The following is a 19,758-nucleotide window of genomic DNA, read 5'->3' as shown; positions in this document are numbered from 1 at the left end:
GCTCTAACCACTAGGCTACCTGCCGCCCCAGCTATTGTATAATGAGTATCTTACTCCATTATACATCTGTTGCATTTATCAGAACTGTATTTCTGACCTTTTATCAATTTTGACGACCGTTGCGACAACTAATTAATACCGGTCTCCCCTGGTGGTCTAGGATTAAAAGACAAAAATGAAAAGCACCATACACTACAGCCTGTGAGGATCGCAGTAGTGCAACTCTGCCCTAGAGTCTAATTCCAAGCATGCATCATCATCTGTTCAGAATTAGCTGGTCATGGAAGGAGAAGCCCTCCCTCCACCGTCAGAGACTGACCCTTTAAACAGGAGCCTGTGACCATGGCCAGGGCAACATGTCGGCTCAGTGGTCTGTGTCAATGTGATAGACTACCAAACACCCCCCCCCCCCCCTCCCTCTCTCTCTCTTAAGAACATGTGCAGGAAATCACCGTCATCTAGCTCCTTCCGGAAAATAACAAATGAGTGGAACTGCAATTAAGAATGGAAAAGTGGGAGAGGACTCAGCGACCCCCCTGTCTTTTCTACTGTTTCTCTTAAAAACAGACAAAACAGAATGTTGAGGGGCTTGAAAATGAAAAGTAGTTCTAGTTCATTGTCGTTGGTTCAGATAGGCTTTGGCCTAACATGGGAGACAAAAATGTTCTTGGCAAGGACAACAGGAAATACCAGCTTACCAGACAGGGAGAGGTGAGGATCTATTTGAAGAGGTGACCCTTCTAGACAGATCCATTATATATTTTTTTTAATCATTTAATTTAAAGGAGTATAGTACAGTACCTGTTCAAGATGACCTGAATGGACAGAATGTTGACAGCACTGTAGGCTATGTGAGTCACAATGAAAGGTCAATGATAACTTGAGACAAAGTATGGAGTACGTCACAGTCTGGCACTGAATGTCTTAAACACATGCTTACACAGCATGAGTGCACACAAACACACACACACACACACACACACACACACACACACACACACACACACACACACACATACACGGACACATTCAAACACACACACAGAGAAACGCTGGTCTATCCTCCCTCTTGGTTTTGTTTATGAGCGGTGAGAGAGCCCGGTGTGTTCTCTACCGTCGCCTGCCTCCTTGTCTTAGAATGTCAGACCTAGAATGTGTCTGCCAGAACGTTTTCCCGCTAGCGCCGGAGCTTCATGAATTCCAGAGCCTATTGTTGAGCTCACACAATGTAACATTCCACACTACCACCAAGAACACCCTATACAGAAAGCTGTGAGGCGCTAGCTGTTATATGTAAGGTTGTTCCAATACCGGTAGGCTACATTCAGTGGCACAATTAGATCGTGGCAATTGAACTATGTGACGAAAATGGTGATAGAAATAATACTATTAGGTCTATAGAACCCTATTTCAGACACTTGAAATGCCCATATATAACCTTATTCCTGTACTACCAGTGATATTGAAGATTGAAGCAGAGGTTTGTCACAGACAACAATACCCAGTGTTGCCCAGCTCTGCACTGAAATCGGTCTATGATGTCATCCATCCCTCTCCTGCTTTTCTCTCTGATTGGGAAATAACATTATGTGGATCTTATAAATGCCAAGCAGTCTCTGCCAGCCATTTAAGTCCTGGACAGGAAAATATACAGCCCTGCATGCAGGAGGGAGAAAATGTCGTATAGGACTTTATAGGGTTCAGTGGCAGTCATATGTATGTTGTAATATAAGAGGAGGGGGTAGGAAGGTACATTTATGGATGATTAAAATGAAGAACTCTGTGGCCTAACACTCAAACACAGAGGAGGGAAATGAGAGAGCAAAAAAAGACAGAGAGAGAGAGAGAGAGAGAGAGAGAGAGAGAGAGAGAGAGAGAGAGAGAGAGAGAGAGAGAGAGAGAGAGAGAGAGAGAGAGAGAGAGAGAGATACTGAGGCAGTTCCTAAGCCTGGCCGTCACGCATGCTTAACCTTGCGCTAGCGCCTGGGCAATGCGTCTTGCATATCAATGATGGAGGAAATATCAGAGGATACAGGCCTACAACCTCCACTGCTGCAGGAAACACAGGGAAAGAGAGAGAGAGAGAACAGGAGCTCAGCAACAACAGCAGTATAGCAGTATAGAGGTTGCCAATAGAGGTCTAATCACAGACACACACACACGCGCACACAGCATAAACATTGAACATTCTTGACAGACACACCGCAACTAAATAGAAATGTGACATGCTAAATAAGAAACACACATTAGAAGAGACATGAAGATCTAATTAAGAAGTATAAAAGCTAAATAAGCAAACAAGAGAAAATACAACAACAGATAACTGTCGGTTTCCCTGACTGACCTGTGTGTGTGTGTGTGTGTGTGTGTGTGTGTGTGTGTGTGTGTGTGTGTGTGTGTGTGTGTGTGTGTGTGTGTGTGTGTGTGTGTGTGTGTGTGTGTGTGTGTGTGTGTGTGTGTGTGTGTGTGTGTGTGTGTGCGCGTGCGCGCGCGCTGCGTTTACTTCTAGTCTGTTCTCAGGTTACAGGACATGCTTACCGTGGTTACTGAGCATTTAGTGTCACCAACTGTGGTTACTGGGTATTTAGTGTCACCATGGGCAACACAAAACTTTCTGCCAAAACCACGACCGCTAGTACCGCTAACTATCAGGATGGTGAACACGAGACATGGAGACTGTTACACTCAAACAGACTATAATTTCTCTCCATCTACTACATCTCTTTGTCGCGCTCTCTCTCTCTCTCTCATACACCCCCCCCCCCCCCACACACGCACACACACACACTAAACACAGAGTAGACTCAAAGTGAGGAGTTACAGGATGCAGAGAGGAGGAGAGAGTCAGAGTGTGTCTAATTAAAACAGGCGTGTTCTGGGACGCCCCCGGGGTCCGGAGGGATGTGCTAGGTGATAAACTCAGTCATCTGTTCCCCCTTCTTTTGAACAGAGAGATGAAAGACTTTCAGGATCCTTCTCCCTCTTATCCTTTCTTCTCCCTCCTCCTTTCATACTCTCTGATAGAAACGGGGGGCTTGTGTCACGTCCGGAGGACCCCGAGGCGTCCACTGAGGATGCCTGATGAGATGTGGGGTGCTTTTTGCTGAGTGACACATTGCCTCCCTGTTCTGTGTGTCGATCAAGGGCTGGCTCCCTGTTAGAGCTCAGTAAGACGCAGCTGCTTTGATAGTTGCTGTACATCTTTAGCAGGGAACACGATCAAAACAAGGAGGGCTCTCTACAGATAAAAGAGGACTTTAAGAGGCTATACAGCAGACTAATGTTTTCTGCCAAAGCCTTGTCATGCTGTCATCACTGCTATTTGCAGAGGCTTTGTGGGTATGTTAGATACAGGGTTTTTCTTTTACTTTGATCTTGTAATCCGAGATTGGCGCTAATCTGAGGGACCGGTGGATTAAAACATTTAGACAATCATGGCTTTCATAGTCTCTCAAATCTGAATGACAACAACATTGAGTGGGTGACAATTCTCTCTGTTGTCGTTGCTTCTCACTTGAATTCCCAGGAGAGCAGATAAACTATCAGCACTACAATCATTACTGGAGTTGAACTGAAGTACCATTCATAAAGACAGCCTGTCAGACAGATGGGGTTTGTTGTGAGGGGGATGAACCATATGGGAAAGTGGTGGTCTAGGCAGACAGGAGCTCAGACAGGCTTACTGGATGGACAGTTTACCAACAATATGTTCTCCACTGATCTAGCAGAGATGAGTTTAACTGGTGCTCAAACCCTCAGTGTCTGTATGGTCTTTCACTGATGTTTTCACATGAGTTCTGTCTGGACCTTGGCCAGCAGAACCAGGTGTGGTCACATCCCAGTATAAGCGATCTATGTGTAGCAGATGTGTTTTAAGTGCTGGGGTCTGATGAGCAGCCATTAGAAAGCATCAGACCATGAAACCAGCTACCCTCATCTGACCCACAACCACACAGAGGACCTTTCTTCTCACGTATTTTTCTTTCTCACGATCATTCACTTACTTATCTCTCTTTCCTGCTTTTTCTTACACGCTCACCTCTCACTTTCTTACATATACGTTCTCTCCAAATAACTCAGATTGAGCACCCAGCGTCTTGCAATTGGTTTCAATTTGAAACATAAAACAGGTAAACAGAGCCAGAAGAGTGGCAGCCAGCAGGAGGCTACGTAGCTAAAACAGTATATGACGTACAGTGCGGCCTACAGTAAAGATCCTCAAGGTACCCCGAGCAGGTCCTGTGGTGTATTGTGATGTCTCAGTGCAGTCTTATGAGTCACTGTGACAGCCAGATAGTAGCAACCAGAACTGGCTCTGTTGGGGAGGATAAACACTCGAAACATGCACTGCTCTGCCTCAGTCGGAGCAATGCTGCGTCGGCAGCTTCCTGCCAGGAGCGGGAGGTGTCTCAGGAATGAGGGGAGAGCCAGGTGCCTGTCACTAAGCCAGGAGATAGAAACTTTCTCTCAGAGGTGTGTGTGTGTGTGTGTGTGTGTGTGTGTGTGTGTGTGTGTGTGTGTGTGTGTGTGTGTGTGTGTGTGTGTGTGTGTGTGTGTGTGTGTGTGTGTGTGTGTGTGTGTGTGTGTGTGTGTGTGTGTGTGTGTGTGTGTGTAACTATGTGACAGGCCACGGTCCAAGTTGAGGATCCAGAGTGAGTACAGTCAGTACCCTACTTGTTTGTTTATTTGTTTGCATGCTATTCTGCAGAGGCAGATGAATAGAACAAGGACCACGGCTGATTCACCAAGCAAAACCTCAGTCCACAGAATAAGCTTACCAAGCAACATTGACTATCCAGCAAGCATGGATACAGCTGTATCAACGGCTACATTTCAATCACAATTCTGCATCACACAAGTGCCATGACGCTCTGATCAACAGCAGATATTGAACTCAACCAAGGAAAACCCCTGTTGGTTTTACAACAGGTTCTTCCCTAAGCAAATTATACTAGGAAGGGAACAGTATACCGATTATACTAGGAAGGGAACAGTATACCGAGGGTGGAGTGTTTCAATTCCATTCTCTTGTTTTCAAAAGAAGAAAACTTGGTTTATAATCATGTAACCCTGGGTCTCACATTTTCAAACCTTTTCAAACTGAAACGGTACTGAAATTCTATAGGCCTAAGCAAATATTTCAAGATATGTTGAATCTTTCTGAAACCGGCACGGAGAAGTGCACGACCCTGGTTTGTCCTCTCAGAACAATTCCTGCACACAGTCAGTGGTGGTGGGCTGTCACTTGTCATTACATCAGGCAAAGAGAGCGAGAGCAAGAGAGAGGGGGGGGTTACGAAGAGCAGCCAGACTCCACAATCAGACACCAACATGTTGACACCCGTTTTATTCACTTTACTATAGCAAAACACAAACACACACACACACACACACACACACACACACACACACACACACACCTCTACATAAGAAAAAGCATTGAAGAAGCACAATGGGCCCAGTATCATCCGGGTTAGGGGAGGGTTTGGCCGGGGGGGGGCTTTACTTGGCTCATCGCGCTCTAGCGACTCCTTGTGGCGGGCCGGGCGCCTGCAGGCTGACCTCGTTCGTCAGTTGAACAGTGTTTCCTCCGACACATTTGTGTGGCTGGCTTCTGGGTTTGGTTTGGCGGGTCATGTTTCGGAGGGCGCATGACTCGACCTTTGCCTCCCAAGCCCGTTGGGGAGTTGCAGTGATGAGGCAAGATCGAAATTGGGAAGAAAAAGAAGCTAATTACGGACTTCTCTTTGAATAAGCATATTTCTCCAAAACTCTTGTCCTGAGTCTGCACAGAACTGCCAAGACCTCGGATCAATGGAGACAATCAAGTATTTTTTATGCTGTATCTCTCGACACATTCACGAAAATAGCCATGACCTCTAAACCTTCCAGCTGCCTACTGGACTCTATTCCAACTAAACTACTGAAAGAGCTACATCCTGTGATTGGCCCTCCTATGTTGAACATAATAAACGGTTCCCCATCCCCCGGATGTGTACGGAACTCACTAAAAGTGGCAGTAATAAAGTCTCTCCTGAAAAAGCCAAACCTTGATCCGGAATTTTTTTGTTAAACTATCGGCCTATATTGAATCTCTCATTCAAAACATTTTTTAAAAGCTGTTTGTTAGCAACTCACTGCCTTCCCGAAGAAAAATAATGTATAAGAATCGCTCCAGCCTGGTTTTAGGCCCCATCATAGTACTGAGATTGCACTCGTGAAGGTGGTAAATTACCTTTTAATGTCATCAGACCAAGGCTCTGCGTCTGTCCTCGTGCTCCTAGACCTTAGTGCTGCTTTTGATACCATCGATCACCACATTCTTTTGGAGAGATTGGAACCCCTAATTGGTCTACACGGACAAGTTCTAGCCTGGTTTAGATCTTATCAGTCAGAAAGATATCTGTTTGTTACTGTGGATGTTTTGTCCTCTGAAAAATCAATGCTAAGTTTGGGTGTTCCTCAAGGTTCCGTTTTAGTAATACTATTATTTTCAATATATATTATACCTCTTGGGGGTGTCATTCGGAAACACAATGTCAACTTTCACTGTTATGCAGATGACACACAGCTGTACATTTTAATGGAACATGGTGAAACCCCAAATTTGCCAACCCTGGAAGCCTGTGGTTCAGACATTAGGAAGTGGATGGCTGCAAATGTTTTACTTTTAAATTCGGACAAAACAGTGATGCTAGTTCTAGGTCCCAAGAAACAAAGATATCTGCTGTTTGATCTGACAATTAATATTGATGGTTGTACAGTCGTCTTAAATAAAACTGTGAAGGACCTCTTCGTTACTCTGGACCCTGACCTCTCTTTTGATGAAAATACTGTATAAAAAACTATATTTCAAGAGCAGCTTTTTCCATCTTTGTAACATTGCAAAAATCTGAAACTTTTTGTCCAAAAATGATGCTAATCCGTGCTTCTGTCACTTCAAGATTAGACAACTGCATTGCTCTACTCTCCGACTTCGATAAAACACTAAATACATTTCAGCAAGTGCTAAATATGTCTGCTAGAATCTTGACTAGAACCCCAAAATTGCATCATATTACTCCAGTGCTAGCCTCTCTACACTGGTTCCCTGTTAAGGCAAGGGCTGATTTCAAGGTTTTACTGCTAACCTACAAAGCATTACATGGACTTGCTCCTACCCATCTCTCCGATATGGTCATGCCTTACATACCTAAACGTACGCAATGGTCACAAGACGCATGCCTCCTTATTGTTCTTAGAACCTCAAAGCAAACAGCTGGAGGCAGGGCTTTCTCCTAAAGTGCTCCATTTGTATGGAATGGTCTGACGATGTGAGATGTAGACTCAGTCTCGACCTTTAAGTCTTTACCGAAGACTCATCTCTTCAATAGGTCCTATGATTGAATGCAGTCTGCCCAGGGGACCGAAGTTGAATGGCAAGGCACTGGATTGACAAACCAACTTTGCTGTCTCTGCCTGGCCGGCTCCCCTCTCTCCACGGGGATTCTCTGCATCTGACCTTGTTATGATGGCTGAATCCCTGACTTGATAGTGCTCTTCCATACCGTCCCTAGGAGGAGTGCATCACATCGTGCCAGGCTTTTATCACTATACTCAACTTGAGTGGGTTGAATCACTGACGTGATCTTCCTGTCTGGAACCCACTTCCCAGATAGTATTATAATTTTGGGTTAGGCACCCCCGGAGGTCAGGCCCCCCAGATAGCATATGAACACGTCATAAGCCATGAAAGAAATGTTTAGAATGACAGGAAATTAGCTTAAAAACTGCAAAAGTTTATCTCAGCCTCACAGCAAAATGTATAGAATAGCAGAAAATTAGCTCAGAGATTCTTGAAAGTCGGGACAATCCTTGTCCGGCGGGGAAGTCATTTCTTAGTAGTTGAAAATGTTTGATTTTGTTGCATTATTTTTGTTTAAAATGTACATTGAGGGGAACAGATTTGTTTTGGGAATTAAAAAAAAACGTTGGAATTGCCCTTGTCCGGATCAAAGGATCCCAATATCAAACTCTCCAAAAGCACTCTCAAACAAACTGCCAATAACGTATATTAACTAAAAAATTATCTAATGTCGTTAAGTAGTTGCAATTGCCCTTTTTGACTTTAAAGAATATTTATCTCAAAACAGTGATTCCAAAAAGATGTGTCTAAAATACTAAATGAATCAGGAATGTGCATGGTCAGCTATACCATAAGGACCCCTTATTCATGTCCTCATTACATGTAGTGCAACAAGACCACTCATGGTCTGGAAAGTTCTCTACTTTTCATAGATTTAAATTAACATTATTGTCATCACCATGATCAAAACCATAAACTGTCAATTCCATCTGCCTGATAGATTAAGATCACGCCCCCATCCACATCGACAGGGCCGCAGTAGAGAGGGTGAAAAGCTTCCAGTTCCTCGCTGTGCACATCACTGACGACTTGAAATGGTCCGTTCACAGACAGTGTGGTGAATAAGGCGCAACAGCACCTCTTCAACCTCAGGAGGCTGAAGAAATTCGGCTTAGTCCCTCAAACCCACACAAAATTCTACAGATGCACCATTGAGAGCATCCTGTCGGGCTGTATCACCGCCTGGTACGGCAATTGCAACGTCTGCAACCGCAGGGCTTTCCAAAAGGTATCAGCCTACACATCACCGGGGACAGCACAGGTGCATCAGAGCTGGGAGTGATAGACTGAAAAACAGGTTCTATCTCCAAGCCATCAGACTGTTAAATAGTCACTACTAGCCGGCCTTCCGCCCAGTACCCTGCCCTGAACCTTTGAGACTGCTGCCCTATGTACATAGTCATTGAACACTAGTCACTACCATCAGTCCTGTGTCATGCCAACAGTAAAGCATCCTGAGACCATTCATGTGTGGGCTTGCTTCTCAGCCAAGGGAGTGGGCTCACTCACAATTTTGACTAAGAACACAGCCATGAATAAAGAATGGTACCAACACATCCTCCGAGAGCAACTTCTCCCAGCCATCCAGGAACAGTTTGGTGACGAACAATGCCTTTTCCAGCATGATGGAGCACCTTGCCATGAGGCAAAAGTGATAAGTGGCTTCAACCACTCATTTCTTGTTAACAAACTATAGTTTTGGAAAGTCGGTTAGGACATTACTTTGTGCATGACACAAGTCATTTTTCCAGGAATTGTTTACACTAAGATGATTTAACTTATAATTCACTGTATCACAATTCCAGTGGGCCAGAAGTTTACATACACTAAATTGACTGTGCCTTTAAACAGCTTGGAAAATTCCAGAAAATTATGTCATGGCTTTAGAAGCTTCTGATAGGCTAATTGACACCATTTGAGTCAATTGGAGGTGTACCTGTGGATGTATTTCAAGGCCAACCTGCTGTTTTGCTTAAAGGCACAGTCAACTTAGTGTATGTACACTTCTGACCCACTGGAATTGTGATACAGTGAATTATAAATCTGTAAACAATTGTTGGAAAAATTACTTGTGTCATGCACAAAGTAGATGTCCTAACAAACTTGCCAAAACTATAGTTTGTTAACAAGAAATTTGTGGAGTGGTTGAAAAATGAATTTTAATGACTCCAACCTAAGTGTATGTAAACTTGTGACTTCAACTGTACGTATAGCTTTATTAGCTGGATTGACTGGCTTTATAATTTTGTTAGCATTCTGGCAATAGGCTTTCTATAATAACACACATCGGACAGTTTATTAGGCACACCCATCTTTTACCGGGTCAGACCTTCCTTTGCCTCAATAAGAGCCTGAATTCTTCAGGGCATGGATTCTATAAGGTGTCGGAAACATTCGTTGCTCAATTTGTATTTTCCTGGAACACACCTAATGTGTTCCAGGAAAACATTCCCCACACCAGTACACCACCAGCCTGTACCAGGCAGGATGGGTCCACGGACTCATGCTGCTTACGCCAATTCCTGACTCTGCCATAAGCATGACGGAACAGGAACCGACATTTATTGGACCAGTCAATGTTTTTCCACTCCTCAATTGTCCAGTGATGGTGATCGCGTGCCCACTGGAGGCGCTTCTTATTGTTTTTAGCTGATAGGAGTGGAACTCGGGGTGGTCGTCTGTTGCAATAGCCCATCTGTGACAAGGATCGACGAGTTGTGCGTTCTGATGCCGTTCTGCACACCGCTGTTGTACTGTGCTGTTATTTGTCTGTTTGTGGCCCGCCTGTTAGCTTGCACGATTCTTGCCATTCTCATTTGACCTCTCTCATCAACGAGCTGTTTTCGTCACAAAGGACTGTCATTGACTGGATGTTTTTTGTTTGTCGCACCATTTTTTTTCGGTAAACCTTAGACACTGTTGTGTGAAAAGCTCAGATTCTGAGATACTGGATACTGGATACTACGCGCCTGGCACCGGCGATCATACCATGCTCAAAGTCGCTCAAGTCATTTGTTTTGCCCATTCTAACGTTCAATCGAACAGTAACTGAATGCCTCGATGCCTGCCTACTTTATATAGCAAGCCACGGCCACGTGACTCACTGTCTGTAGGAGTGATAAATGTTTTCGTGAACTGGGCAGTGAGTGTATCATATTTACAGTATATATATTGGAGATAGGAACACAAGCATTTCACTGCACCTGCGATAACATCAGCAAATACGTGTACACGACCAATAACATTTTATTTGATCTGTCTTGTGTCGATAAGAACAGCTGGACGTAATGATGTCACACCTTAAAAAACAAAATTTCTACATTTTCTTTATGTCTAATAAAACGTATGTGGTTGAAGGGTTTCCATTATCCTATTAGGCAAATTGCGCATTAATGAGGTGACGCAACAGCCTGTATGCCCTGCCCACAAATTTGTTATGCTTCAGGTAGCCCACAAAAGACAGTATAGATAGAAGGCAAGAATCAGGTGCATCATTTTATTGAAATGATGTGGAAACAATGTTGATTCAACCAGTGTGAGCCCAGTGGGTTGCTTCCTGTGGTTTTACACTACACAGTAGTACTCAATTCCCGCCGCCAATTACGCTTTTGGTTAGGCCTGTTCCTCAGAGGCCTTGGTTTGTGAAGGGAAAAAAGTTGCGCAAGGCTTGTAAGGAGAACAGAGCAATAGCTCCATTCTTTCCCTCTCTCTCAAACCAATAATTTTGTGAGATAACTTGTACAAATAAAAATGTACAGTCACATTTAGCATTTCATAAGCACGAATAAGAATTATATAGAAAAGGATATGTTTCAAATGGATAAAGTTTCTATTACAAAGTGAAGAGATGCGCGTGTGAGAGTACTATTTCTCAAAACGAGTGATAATTGGTTAACACTTATATTGGGCTCAATTTTGTGAGTTCAAAGGGAACTTTGTTAGTATTATAAACTTTGAAACAACTACAGAGAAACAGCCCTTCTCTAATTCTGTAGCCTACTAGAAAGTAATTGTTTCAAAGTTTGTTCTAGTAGTGTAACGGCTGTCGACGTCGTTCTCCTCCTCAGACGAGGAGGAGCATGGGTCGGGCCAACACGCAGCGAGGTATGTAGACATGATGATTTCAATAATAATAACGAAACACGATGAACACTTGAACAAACTACAAAACAACAAACGATGTTAAACAGACCTGAACATGAGAACTTACATAACACGAAGAACGCACGAACAGGAACAGACTAAACAAACGAAACAGTCCCGTGTGGTGACGAACACAAACACGGAAGACAATCACCCACAAACAAACAGTGAGAACAGCCTACCTTAATATGGTTCTCAATCAGAGGAAACGTCAAACACCTGCCTCTAATTGAGAACCATATCAGGCAACACATTTAACCCAACATAGAAACACATAACATAGAATGCCCACCCCAACTCACGCCCTGACCAACTAAACACATACAAAAACAATGGAAAACAGGTCAGGAACGTGACAAGTAGGCTACAGAATTAGAGAAGGGCTGTTTCTCTGAACCTCAAGCAGTTTTCTCAACCAAGCCTGTTCTCTCCCCAGCCATTGGCAGCCTGCCTGTCTCAGACTCTGACCAGCGGCTGCAAACTTTCCTCCTTATTTATGTTTAGAACACACATTTAAAGGACAAAATTGTATGGGGGGGGGGCACTCATCATGTTTATACAACCTAATAGTCACACTAAGAATACTTCTAGAACCACCTTTACTGTATATTTTATTTAAATTGAGAAAATCTACAAAATAAAATAATAGTAGCAGTTCATTCAATTGGTGGAGGTGAGGGGGCATAGGATGTTCCCCCATGATGAAAGGGGGCCATGGCTGAAAACGTTTGGGAAGCACTGATTTAGACAATGATCAGCACAAATACAGATTGGCAACTACATGCTTCAGCCTATTTATTTATAGAGCACTGCTACCTGCCCAGAGCCCGACGGGGCCTGACACAATACATCGGGTTAGGGTAGGGCCTGCTTTTTCATCAATAACTAGGGTAAGGGGAGGGCTCGGGTATCACTAAATGAATCACAAACATTTTGAAGCTGAGCCATTTGCTTGTGCTTTGCTGCTAAGATCATAACATGGTGTCAGAAGTTCTTCAACCTCGTCAAATATAAGACAGAAGAGATTATTTCACATAAAATAATGTTTCTTAAATTGTCGGATTTTAAAGTGACGGAAAGTAGCTAACAGCTTACTGCTCTCTCATGTCTCTTCATTGAGGAGCCCAAGCGGAGCCGTTGCTATGGATACTCACACTCATTTTGGAATAGTAATTTACAACATTAATAATGTCTACACTGTATTTCTGATCAATTTGATGTTATTTTAATGGACCATTTTTTACATTTTCTTTTAAAATTCGATCTAGCAAACTTTCGGTTACTGGCCCAACGTTCTAAACACCAGGCTACCTGTCGCCCCATGTATGTATGTATGGAGCATAATGTATTAACAGTCTTATTCACATCTTTTCAAGTACTGGTGACAAATAATGTATTCTGAATATTGAATAGATTGTAATGGACACCTATGATGTGTGTAAAATACTTTTATGAAGTTTGTACTGATTATAATGAGCTAATGCTAAGCTATTTGCCAGCTATGTGTGGTGCCATGTTTCTTTATATAAATACATTTTTTTTTAAATTAAAACTTAGTTTTTTTTAACCCTTTTTCTCCCCAATTTCATGGTATCCAATTGGTAGTTACAATCTTGTCCCATCGCTGCAACTCCCGTATGGACTCGGGAGAGGCGAAGGTCGAGAGTCGTTCGTCCTCCGAAACACAACCCAGCCAAGCCGCACTGCTTTTTGACACAATGCCCTCTTAACCCAGAAGCCAGCCGCACCAATGTGTCGGAGGAAACACCATACGCATTACGCCCGGCCCGCCACAAGAGTCGCTAGTGCGCGATGGGACAAGAACATCCCTGCCGGCCAAACCCTCCCCTAACCTGGGCGACGCTGGGCCAATTGTGCGCTGCCCCTTGGGTCTACCGGTCGCGGCCGGCTGCGTCAGAGCCTGGACTCAAACCAGGATCTCTAGTGACACAGTGTCACGCCCTGACCTTAGTATTCTATGTTTTCTGTATTATTTTGGTCAGGTCAGGGTGTGACGAGGGTGGGTATGATTGTTTTGTATTGTCTAGGGTTTTTGTATGTCTAGGTGTGTGTGTGTAGTCTAGGCATATGTAGGTCTATGGTGGCCTGAATTGGTTCCCAATCAGAGGCAGCTGTTTATCGTTGTCTCTGATTGGGGATCCTATTTAGGTTGCCGTTTTCCAGTTTGGTTTGTGGGTTATTGTCTATATGTAGTTGCATGTCAGCACTTGTTATAATATAGCTTCACGTTCGTTTTGTTAGTTTGTTTAGTGTTTATTCGTTAATTTAAAAAGTATGTATTCATATAGCGCTGCGCCTTGGTCTCATCATTACGACGAACGTGACACACAGCTAGAACTGCGATTCAGTGCCTTAGACCACTGCGCCACTCGGGAGGTCTTCCGCCATGTTTGGTGACATTATACAATGCATGTTGGGTGTCACGTAAACATCTGTCAGACCAAAGATGTTATAATGAGGTGAAAGAATTGTATACTTCCGGAAGTGAATGAAGGGAATGACGGTAGACGACACACTCCCTTCAACATGCATACAGCAAACAGACCAAACTCATCTTGTCTCCTCTTTATTATATTTGGTTGACGTGAAAAAAACAAACAAGGCGGCGCGCACAAACTAACCAAATAGTAATTGCTATTAGCCAGTTCATATTGTGGTTTCTGTCAGTCGAGAGTTATCTAAATATGACCGCTTGTGTTAAGTCAATCTTTCCTCAGTTAGCGCTGTAGGCTACATTTTCCGGTTTGGATGATAATTGTGTTATGCTGTGAATGTCGGAACAATCAACCAGAAGAAGGCAGTGATGCCGAAACGTTGGAGATTTACCCAATAAATTACTGGGAGTTTATATATAGAGTGTGTGACTCTATTTTTAGAGCTTATAGTTTATTCAGTGTTAGCACCTCTACATAAAATATTTTCCCCTGTGTATGAGCCAGCTCATGTTTTTATTCTAATTGCATCCAAAAATAAACTGGTCACATTCAGGACATAACTTTGTTTGGACTCTGTTTGTGCAAAATGTTTCTGTGAAAAAACAGTGTGGCCAGCTCAAATGCTGACTGCTGCGTCAATCGAAACTGGACGTTCTAAAAAGGCGTTCTAATCACACCGGTTTAAGTGTATGCTGCAAGGACCGCTGTAGAATGATCACACCCGTTTGTTGGTACATGTGAAAGGGTTACATTAGGCAGAAGCAATCGGGCCTGGGTAGGTTAGGGCCTTGAATGTCTCGGGCGTGGGTAGGACTCTGGCTTAAAATTCAGGGCTCTATGCTGTGCAGGGCTCTATGCTGTGCAGGGCTCTATAATAATAATAATATGCTTATTGCTAAATAACACACCAGCCTGATAATATGGACCATTTTAGGCTCAATTTTGGAGCATAAAATTATCATTTTAATGCTGTCACCATAATTACATTTGTATTAATTTTAGAGTAGAAAAGTCACCAAGGCTGCGTTCAGTATGAAAAAACGTAATGCAATATTCAATTAAACGGAAACTGTGCTGTTCTGAACGACCAGTTGAAAAACGGGGTGGGGTTATGTTGTGGGTTAAAAATGCACCACTATCCTTCAAATACCACACTCATTGCTTCAAGCCACAACCCCCTCACATCTGCCAAACGGAGCAAAGGTAGGCTACCTCAAAGTCTGCTCAAGAACGTTGAAGAACATTGTTCAGTACAAGCCATTACGCAACGTAGCAAACATTCAATTGAACTGAACACACCTCAGAACTGACTTTCTCACAGTCGTTCTACAAAATAATTGCCAAGCGTAGTTAACTACTGAACTGTTAGTTAGACCAACAGTTTAAAGTAATATATAAATTATTAGTATTTCAGTTGTGGTTAGGATACATTGACCAAATTATCGGTAACATTTGTTTATTTTCCCTTCAAAATTAACCAGAAACAACCATTTTACATTTATTTAATTTTTTCTCCTGGGTTGGGGGCCCATGACCCCCATGTACGGGTGTTGACCCCGGAAACAATTGACCCTAACCTCCCCAATATGCAACACAAAGTTAAGCCCTTGGCAAGAATTGACTAATATTAGCAATAGTCTAATAATTTCCATGTGCCTATGACAAAAGAAGAACCCACCCCTGTCGAACAGATAAAAATGTATTCGATTTTTTGAAAATCTACGTCAATTCAACCAGTGTGTGCCAAGTGCCTGGGTTAATAGAAACCTGCCTAATGTAACCAAGTTCTCCTGTCTGTCTCCCGGGAAATTGTTTCTTCTTTAGACAAGATGTGCTCACTCAACAGAGACATTCATCGGAAATAATTCTGAGGCAACAGTATGTGTAACGGATGTGAAATAGCTAACTAGTTAGCGGGTGCGCGCTAGTAGCATTTCAATCAGTTACGTCACTTGCTCTGAGACTTAAGTAGTGTTGCCCCTTGCTCTGCAAGAGCCGCGGCTTTTGTGGAGCGATAGGTAACGACTGTGCTTCGTGGGCGACCGTTGTTGATGTGTGCAGAGGGTCCCTGGTTCGCGCCCGTGTCGGGGCGAGGGGACGGTTTAAAGTTATACTGTTACATATGCATAAAATTATATAAATGTTTTATAAATCTTTGACAGAAATTACATTATGTTGTAGGCTATTTTGACAGAAATTACAATTGAAAAGCCCCCGGCCGGTCAATACCTTAATTATTTGCTCAACTGAAAAACACATTGGTTGCAATGTGCATGCATTGTATACCCCTGTAGTTATGACATGTTTTTCGAAAATGTACATAAGCATACTGTTTAGGCACCTTGACCTGTAGTCTACGCTAGACTTTGCAAGTAAAAATTCAGGTAATGTTAATGATAGCTTAATAATGATGACAGATACCACATTAGGCTATGCTGGCTATTTAATAGCCTGTCTGTCTGTGTCAGCTGCTGCGAGGTACTGTAGCATGCAATGGATGGGTTGATTGAACTAACAGCGATAGTGTTACCTGCTTGTCAACTTAATGCAAAGATAACTTCTACTCACAACAATATGCACGACGTGGGCATGTAAGCGTGCATAAAGCTCCACTGAAAAACTTGAACATAACAGTTGCCTAGGCTTTCCAACAGCTACCTCTACAGACAGTATCATGTTTTTGCATACTATATAGCGAAATATCGCTAACTGACAAACTGTAGATTGATAAGCATTGCTGTCAAAAATGTAGGCTATGTCGCAGAAATACTAGCCTAGTATAACGGTAAAAGGTGTCCTATGAACCACGGTCATGTAAATCGGCTAGCCTCGTGCATATATTCTATTTTCCCATGATGTTCTATTGTAATCTTTCTTGTAATATCCAGAATTTACAAAGAAATTGACATAGTCAACTTTTAAAGCCGTGCAAAGCCTCAATCATGCCTTTATGAGTCTCTTGCAATGTCTCTCTTCTCCGACAGCTCCGTGTGACTGACCCGGAGGTTCATTAACTTTCTCAATCCTCCCTCATTGCTGCGGTTTCCCCCCATAAATAAAACTTACTTTTCTCTGGCTTGGCTGTCGGACGGCACGTTGTTACTCTTGCCTTTGGCGTACATGCTTGCAGAGAGCTCCGATTGTCACGCACCTGTCAACCCATCACAACCTCCCTGAGTACAGCCCCATCACCATGGTGACACAAGCAACGTCGCTTGCCATTGGATGTCCTTGTATTTGAGCACACCCATTTTGTGTGGTAAACGGCAGTGACTGACAGTTTGCTGGCCACGCCCTTCATTATAACTCCCCCAGAACCTCCCTCCCCTCCCTCCCTCCCTCCTCTACATTATCTCTGTCTCTCTGTTTTTCTCTCGCTCTTAGCTTTCTCTCTCTTTCTCTCTCTCCTTCCGTCTGCCTTGGCTGTGTGTGCCGCTCTCCCTGGCGCTTGCGCTCACATACACGCATACACACAGAGAAGCACACACTCACGCACCCTCACTCTCACACACGCGCGCACGCAGACACACACACACATCCACAAGCGCTCAAGCATGTACACTATCACAGATACACACTCTCTCTCTCTCGCTATCTCTCTTTCTCTCACACACACCCGCACTCCTCCCTCCATTATACTCTCTGAGTGCAAGGGGGGATTTGAAACAGTCCGAATAGGATTTTAAACAACTGGCTGGCCCTTTAATAGACAATCACCCCCTCTACAATCACACCCGACGCGCAGACAACGCATTGCGTAGACAACGCATTGCGCAAACAACCCTCGCAAATATGAACTGGAATTACATGGATCTATTACATAGCCAATGTTGAATTTGGGAATGGGTGTAGAATGGGAAGAGACTGACAAACAGAGGTGAGAGATCCAACAACATTCTGTAGTGTTGTATCCCCTTCTCATGTGAGCCAATTACACACAAAGTAAACTAAACAATGAAATGCATCATTCTCACAATGGCAATATTTGAAATAATCCACTTTAGTAAGCTAACTAATTTCTTGTCTGTGCTGTTTTCTGTTTAATCCGTTCAAGGCAATAGTGTAGATCACTCCACCCTCTTAGATGCCACAAGTTGACACCTTGTGAATTACTGTAACCGGGAGCAACAGAACCTGAAGTGTTGGGAACAGAAACCATCACAGACTTATTTGTTCATTTGAGTCCCCTCTCATCAGTTGATTATCAATGGATTTGTGTAATACAAAATCTTGCTATATCTTCCCATTTTTAATTGGGATTTAGACAGCACCGATTCGATAAAGTACAAGGAGGCATCCAGTCTGAAACGTGTGTTGCAGTATGTAGCCTGAGCTGTTGCCAGACAATTGAATGTTAATTCTTCAACGATAAGCTGCCTCCAACAGCGTTTTAGAGAATTTGTCAGTATGTCCAACCGGCCTCACAACCGCAGACAACGTGTATGGCGTTGTGTGGGCTAGCGGTTTGCTGATGTCAACATTGTGAACAGAGTGCCCCGTGGTGGTGGTGGTGGTGGTGGTGGGGTTATGGCATGGGCACGCATAAGCTACGGACAATGAACACAATTGCATTTTAGCGATGGTAATTTGAATGCACAGAGATACTGTGACGAGATCTTGAGGCACATTGTCGTGCCATTCATCCGCTGCCATCACCTCATGTTTCAGCATGATAATGCACGGCACCATGTAGCAAGGATCTGTACACAATTCTTGGAAGCTGAAAATGTCCCATTTCTTCCATCGCCTGCATACTCACCTGACACGTCGAACATTGAGCATGCTCGGGATACTCTGCATCGATGTGTACAACCTCATGTTCCAGTTCCCGCCAATATCCAGCAACTTGCACACGATGCACCCGAGCCACTGTCTGTTCACCCCGCTATCATCCAGAAGGCGAGGTCAGTACAGGTGCATCAAAGCTGGGACCGAGAGACTGAAAAACAGCTTCTATCTCAAGGCCATCAGACTGTTAAGCAGCCATCACCAACATAAAGTGGCTGCTGCCAACATACAGACTCAAATCTCTGGCCACTTTAATACATTTTATAAATGGATTTAATAAAGGAATCACTAGTCACTTTATATAACGCCACTTTAATAATGTCTACATATCCTACATTACTGTAACAGTCCTGACCTGTTTTATGTTGTTTTTATGTGTTTATGGTCAGGGCATGTGTTTTGGGTGGGCAGTCTATGTTATCTGTTTCTATGTTGGTTTCGGTTTGCCTGGTATGGCTCTTGATTAGAGGCAGGTGGTTTGCGTTTGCCTCTAATTAAGAGTCATATTTAGGTAGGGCATTCTCACTGTTTGTTTGTGGGTGATTGTCTCCTGTGATGTCTTCGTTTGTGTTCGATGTATTCACTTTTGGAGCTGTTTGGCTGTTCGTATGTTTCGATGTCCGTTCCTGTTCGTGAGTTTACGTTTGTCTATGTAAGTTTATGTTCAGGTTGCGTCAACGTCGTTTTGTTATTTTGTAAGTTTTGAAAGTGTTTGTTTTGTTTTCGTGTCATCGGTTTTCGTTATAATAATAAAGATGGCATATTTCCCTGACTCCGCATATTGGTCTGAAGATCCTTCTCTCCTCACCTCATCTGAGGATGAGGAAAGCGACACCCCTAACAGAATCACCCACCAACAAAATGTGACCAAGCGGTATGGGAAAAATAAACGGAGTAAGGGACAGAAGAAGGAGCAATGGACATGGGACGATGTTCTGGATGGAAAGGGTGTCTACACATGGGAGG

General features: G+C 43.4%; 1 protein-coding gene across 1 annotated transcript in view; it reads right to left on the bottom strand.

Annotated features, from left to right (window-relative positions):
• The window catches only part of LOC129853731 (single-stranded DNA-binding protein 2-like), an 87,463-nt gene extending 70,171 nt beyond the window's left edge, over window positions 1-17,292 (bottom strand). Inside the window, exon 1 of the mRNA XM_055920078.1 lies at window positions 17,071-17,292. Coding sequence (XP_055776053.1) covers window positions 17,071-17,126 — 56 coding nt within the window. The 5' untranslated portion in view covers window positions 17,127-17,292. The remainder of the gene's footprint in view (window positions 1-17,070) is intronic.
• Window positions 17,293-19,758: the final 2,466 nt, after the last annotated feature.

The sequence above is a fragment of the Salvelinus fontinalis genome, chromosome 4 (assembly GCF_029448725.1).
Source record: "Salvelinus fontinalis isolate EN_2023a chromosome 4, ASM2944872v1, whole genome shotgun sequence".
Taxonomy (NCBI): Eukaryota; Metazoa; Chordata; class Actinopteri; order Salmoniformes; family Salmonidae; genus Salvelinus; species Salvelinus fontinalis.
This window is presented reverse-complemented; position numbering and strand designations above follow the sequence as displayed.